We start from the raw sequence: 6,536 nt of genomic DNA, 5'->3' as shown, positions 1-6,536 counted from the left end.
TTACAAACGATGAGGAAGAGTGGATTTGGATCTTTAATGGAAGATGACTCTTCTTTTTGTGATAAACATGATATAATGATTCCAAATATGGACGCTCGCTACTTTCCTGGAAAGTCAAAGCGTAGGGCTCTTGATGTTACATATTCTCATCATTTGCGTGTCGATATTTTTTATGCTGTTATAGATTTGCATTTTCAAGAGCTTAATCGTCGCTTTGATGCTTTGAGTACTGACTTACTCCTCGGTATGGCTAGCTTAAATCCCGTTAATTCATTTGGTAATTTTGATAAGAACAGAATAATGAGGTTGGCCGAATATTATCCGAATGAGTTTGATAGCAGCTAGCTTCGAGATCTCAGTTGTCAGCTTGATAGTTTTATACTTTATGCCCGTGGTATTGGCAAGAGGTTCTTTGGCTTGAAGGGAATTAGTGATCTTGCTAAAGTGTTGGTTAAGTCAGATCTGCATCAAACTTAGCCACTTGTTTATTTGCTAATCAAGTTGACTCTCATTCTTCCTGTTGCTACAGCTTCTGTGGAACGAGCTTTCTCATCCACGAACTATATCAAAAGTGAACTTCGAACAACATCGGTGATGAATTTTTAAATAGTTGTTTAGTTTGCTATATAGAGCGTAAGATATTTGCAAGTGTTAGCAATGACGCTATTATTCATCGTTTTCAGCATATGAAAAGTCGTCTAGCACAATTGTGAGTTGTGATTAGGGAAGTCCTTTTTTTGTAATGATAACATATTAACATTATTATCTGACTCGTGGCTAGAAGTCATTTTTGATAATGACAATAGTAATCGTGTTTTCTCATTAATATTTTTCATCGGCCCGTTCGAATAAATTACGCTTATATTATGTGATTGATAGCACTTCTATATTAAAAGAAAGTGAGCACCCACGACCTTAAAATCCTGGATCCGTCACTACTTGTAGATTAGTCTGTGAACAAAGTGATTGCCGTCTTTGGATGTGCAACTCCATGGAAGCTGTGAATGGTTGCCATTAGCAAAAGGATGAGCGCGAAAGCACCATATGATAACCTGTAGATTAGCCATAGTAGTTATCTTTGGATGTCCATCTCATCGTGACTCTTAAATGGTTCTAGCAACCCATTGGCATGTTAACATTGAATGGCCGGATATTTATCGATCAAGTGTCAGAAAATGTCTGCCGTTTTGAAAGAAAATTTCATGTTTTGTGCCTGTAATTGAAGGTAGTTTTATAGAAAAGTACAAGCTTCCTTGAAGTGTAATGTGACATGGTAAATTTCGAAGGTATAGAAGAGTGCAACTTGCAACATTAATGCTAATGACAGAAAACAATGTATCTTCTATATAGATTATGCAAAAATTCAATTATGGCCTGGGACACCTATATATATAACTCAACATTTTCAAACATCGTGTAATCCCACTTGAAACAACACATGTGAATTTTACTATGGACTTACTAACTTTGAACTCTGATATCATGTAAAAACACGTTGCTCGAGCACAAAAACTTTAATAACAGCTATTACACAATTTATCTAGAATAGTTATGCAACTCAACATCCTCACGTGTAATCTAACTTTGGTTTAATTTTATCCCTTGATTTTACCTGGAGCGAATTTACGAGGGTAAAAATAAGCTACTTGATCGAATTAAATTCCTACCACAATTCATGTGCAGTAACTATTAAGCTTAAACACTTACCACACCTTTAAAATAATCAAGATAGTGTAACTAGACAACTTCACAATAATTGAATTGACATATTATTATAAACAGATCATAAATGGCATGTAAAAGTTAGAACCCCTTTGTTTCTAGAACTAACTAATTAAAGCGCCAAGATGAGGAAAGCCAAGGGCCGATCTATAATGTTGTTTACGAGTTAACATAAATTTAATAACTTTTGCTTAGATTCTCAATTTCTATTTTAAGAAATTCGTTAATTATATAATACATATTTGCCCAATTTTTTATTATATAATATTAACTTGATATCTCTTTAAGAACCCATTGTTGGGAAAATAATATCCCGCACACGAATAATATCCACGATAAATAACAATAACACTAGAGAATAATAAAGACACCACATCTTTAAACGGAGTAAATTACAATACCCGAGCGGAGCAATATTACCACTATAATTTTACAACTTAGTGTTTCAAGAGACTACTACAATTTCGAAAGAAATAACACTCTTTATTTTAAATACCTCACAACAACATTATTGACACTCACTATTTATCTCACAGACCACGATCTGTGGATTACTCTCTCTAACTTCTGTTACTTCTCTATGCTTTCTGGTGTATTTAACATTGAGTGAATGCCCTCCTTTTATAAGGTAAAAGAGCCGTGAGCTCAAAGTATTCTACAAGAATAATTTGATTCTCCTCCACATCTTTCCAAACTTGGTCACCAAGTATTATTATACAGGCACATGCCTATATTGATTGGATGGGATGGACCCCACAATCTCTCCCTTAATTTTGATTTTTTTTTTCGTTCCAAGTCTTGATCTCAATCTCTGAAAATCTTCAAACTTGAGAGGTTTTGTAAAATATCCGCAGCTTGAACATGAGACTTCACATATTTGAGCTCGACTTCCTTCTTGGAAATGCATTCTCGGATAAAGTGATACCTTGTATTTATATGCTTGCTTCGATCATGATACACTGGATTCTTCGTGTGTGCTTGTGCGGATTTGTTTTCAATACAAATCTCCGTAGCTTCAATCTGTTGTAAATTGAGCTCCTTCAATAATCTTCTTAGCCAAATAGCATAACATGTACATGATGTTGCTGCCACATATTCAGCTTCACAAGTCGAGAGAATAACAATTGATTGTTTCTTTGAATTCCAAGAAATAACATAATCACCTAAGAAAAATACAAAATCAATTGTACTTTTTTTATCATCAATATCTCCCGCATAATCACTATCACAAAATCCCATAAGGTTGAAATCACTAGAAGAAGAGTAAAATAGCCCAAAATCAATTGTACCTTTTAGGTAACGAAGAATTCTTCTAGCGACTTTTAAGTGAGTAAAGTTAGAAGCTTCCAAAGCGACTTACTACTCCAACTGTGAAGAGTATATCTGGCCTGGTACAAGTCAAGTGCCTCAAACTTCCCATAAGACTTTTGAAAAATGTAGGATTCACTTACTCCCCTTCATCAAACTTGGACAATTTTGTCCCACTCTCCATTGGCGTGTTCACGGAGTTGCAATCGAGCATGTTGAACTTCTTCAATATCTCTTTTGTATAGCTTTCTTGAGAGATAAAAATTCCATCCTCCATTTGCTTCACTTCTAGTCCCAAGTAGTATGACATGAGCCCTACATCCGTCATCTCGAACTCACGTACATATCTTTCTTAAAATCTTCAAACAAACTTAGGTTATTACCCATAAAAATAAGATCATCAACATAAAGACAAACTAGCAACATATCTCCATTAGTATGAACTTTAAGGTAAAGAGCATATTCATGGAGACGAGTAAATGCCTTGTTTTCAAAATACTTGTCGATGCAACTATTCCATGCTCGTGGGGCTTGCTTTAATCCATATAAAGCTTTCTTCAACCGCAACACTTTATCTTCGTGGTTTTTGACCATAAAGCCTAATGGTTGTTCAACATAGACTTCTTTGTAACAATCCAAATGGTCGTTTTGAGCAATTGCGTCCGGTTCGGCAGTTTGAGGTCACGCGCAGCTTCATATTATGTGTATCGACTTGCTTGCGGAGTCCGAACGTGAAACCAGAAAGCTTTTATGTGGAAATATGAAAAATATAGTACTTTCTAGAGTTAAAATTTGCTTTTTAGTTGACTTTGGTCAATATTTTTGGTAAACGGACCCGGATCTGTATTTCCGAGAGGTACGCAGTAAAATATGGGACTTGTGCATATGCCCAGAATTGAATTTCGAGGTCCCTAGCCTTAGAAAATAATTTTTGAAGAAAATTGTTGTGCTGGTTTTTAAAGGAAATAAAGAAATGAATTAATGTTTGAACTCGTTGGTATCGGGACCGTATTTTGGTTTCGGAGCCCGGTACAATCCTGTTATGATATTTAAGTCCTATCTGTAAAATTTGGAGAGAACCGGAATTGATTTGACGTGATTTGGACGTCCGGTTGAAAAGTTAGAAAATTTGAGTGTCCTTGAGAAAATCATGAGTTTTGAGGTTAAATTCATAGTTTTTGATGTTATTTTGATGATTTGATCATACGAGCAAGTCCGTATGATATCTTTCGACTAGCGTGCATGTTTGGTTTGGATCCCCGAGGGCTTGGTGAGTTTCGGATAGGTTTAGGCTATGTTGCGCTTGTTTTTTGATGCTTCATCGTCGTTTCTTCAAGCAAAAATAATATCATATTGCGCAAATGAGATCAAAATTCAGTTTTGTTTGAACCATTAGATCTGTATCGAAATTACGCTGCCATAATAAAAAGAATCATCGAATTTGGACATCGTATGAGGAAGTTATGCTCATTTTCGTGTCGAAAATGGTTTCCGGTGTGTTCGCAAATGCGAACTAAAAAGTTCGCATTTGCGATGCCCAGTTCGCAAATGAGAATTTTTTGTTGCAAATGCGACTTCTGCCTGCCCTGCTTTATTCGCAATTTGCGAGGGTTCGCAATTGTGAACACTGGGAAGCAAATGCGACATCTGAGGCCTGTTAAGTGAGGTTTTTGACGAGATTTTCACCCATTTCCATTTTCTCAAACCCTAAACCTCCATGGGCGATTTTTCAATGACCCAAACTTCTCTAAATCATTAGGTAAGTGTCTTTAATCAATTTTCAACTATATTTTATGATTATATCTTAGATTTAACATCAAATTCATGAGAATCTAAAGGAAAATTTGGGGAAAGTTGTAAAATCTTTCAAAAATGTAAAATGATGATTTGAATGACCATATGGTATTGGAATTAGATAAGTTTTGTATGGGTGAACTCGTAGTATAATGGGTGTTCGATTTTTATAAATTTTATCGGGTTCCGAGGTGCGGGCCCAGGGAGTTGACTTTTGTTGACTTTTTGCAACTTGTATAAGAATCATAGTTTTGTTAATTGAAATTGTTTACTCTTGCATTGTTTGATGTATTCAAGTCGTTTTTGGCTAGATTGAGCCGAGCGTTGATGAATTTGTAAAGGAAAAGCAAAATTGAGTATTGAATTGGCCGGATTGAGGTAAGTATCTTGCCTAACCTTGTGTGGGGGACTTCCCCTTAGGATTTGAGTCTTCTATGCTAATTGTAGACCGTGCACGCGAGATGACGAGTGTGTGCTCAGATTTATTTGTGGAAAATTTGCCTCTAGGATTCTTAGGTCCTTATGTCCATTATGTGGAAAGTATCCTGTTATGATTGGATTTAATAATTGCTTGAATTGCCTCTATATGCTTCATATGATGTTGTTAACTTTCCTGTAATTCCAACGTGTTACACTGACCCTTAATTGCCTTAATTGAAGTGATTGCCTCCCTTTTTGTTTTGGATACTTCTTGATTGTGAGTTCTTTTATGACTTCGTTCAAATATGTTACATGTCCAATTGTTGTGGTTACCAGTGTAGTATCACGTGCTTATTATGTCTTGCTGTTTTGTTGAGGTTATCGTGCTTCTTGGTTTCTTTTCCGTGACCCTTATGATGTACTTGTTGAATCCCTTGCCGGGATGTTATTGTTTACGATATTGTCTCCCTTGCTGGGATATTGTTGTTATACTCTTGTTCCATTGTCGGGATTCTTTTATGCTTGATGTTGAATTATATTTGGGGATCGAGTTGCACACCGCAACGGTATTATATGAAATGGGATCGGGTTGCACACCGCAACGGTATTATGTGAAATGGGATCGGGTTGCACGCCACAACGGTATTATGTGAAATGGGATTGGGTTACACGCCGCAACGGTATTATGTGAAATGGGATCGGGTTGTACGCCGCAACGGTATTATGTAAAATGGGATTGGGTTGCATGCCGCAACGGTATTATATGATTTGGGATCGGGTGGTACGCCGCAACAAGAAAGAATGAAAGTAAATATTGATTCTTATGGTGAGAACGAGAGTGAAAGCATGAAGGGTGATGACGTGCACTTTCTATTGCTGTATTTATTTGTTGTTATTAATTCAAGTACTTTAACTGTTTAAATCCTTTTATTGTTGTGATCCTTTATGTTTGAACCTACAGTGTTTTCAATACCTCGCCGTATATATATATATATATATATATATATATATATATATATTCCAATACTTCAACCTTCATTAATTGTTACATCGTTATTTCAACTTTTTTCTCAATTATATCCCCTTAAACCGCCTGAGGTTGTATTTTACATAAAAAAAGAATTTCTAGTAAGCTTTAAGTTATTAACTCCCATGTTAAAGGTAATAATCCATTCGATGTTATATTTTAATGTAAAGGGGTACCTTCTTTACTCAAATGATTTAAAAAGAAACAACTTCATGTTTTCTCGCTGGCTTTCCTAATTAGTTTAGAAATTGTAATTTACTTATAT

At 35.6% G+C, this 6,536-nt stretch overlaps 1 protein-coding gene across 1 annotated transcript; it reads left to right on the top strand.

Moving 5' to 3' along the window:
• The first annotated feature begins 9 nt into the window (after positions 1-9).
• LOC142172452 (uncharacterized) lies at positions 10-345 on the top strand. The gene has a single exon (XM_075236068.1). The coding sequence runs from the start codon at positions 10-12 to the stop codon at positions 343-345; it is 336 nt and encodes a 111-aa protein (XP_075092169.1).
• Positions 346-6,536: the final 6,191 nt, after the last annotated feature.

The sequence above is a fragment of the Nicotiana tabacum genome, chromosome 18 (genome assembly GCF_000715075.1).
Source record: "Nicotiana tabacum cultivar K326 chromosome 18, ASM71507v2, whole genome shotgun sequence".
NCBI classification, from domain to species: Eukaryota; Viridiplantae; Streptophyta; class Magnoliopsida; order Solanales; family Solanaceae; genus Nicotiana; species Nicotiana tabacum.
The sequence above is the reverse complement of the archived record's forward strand: the minus strand, read 5'-3'. Positions and strand labels throughout refer to the sequence as shown.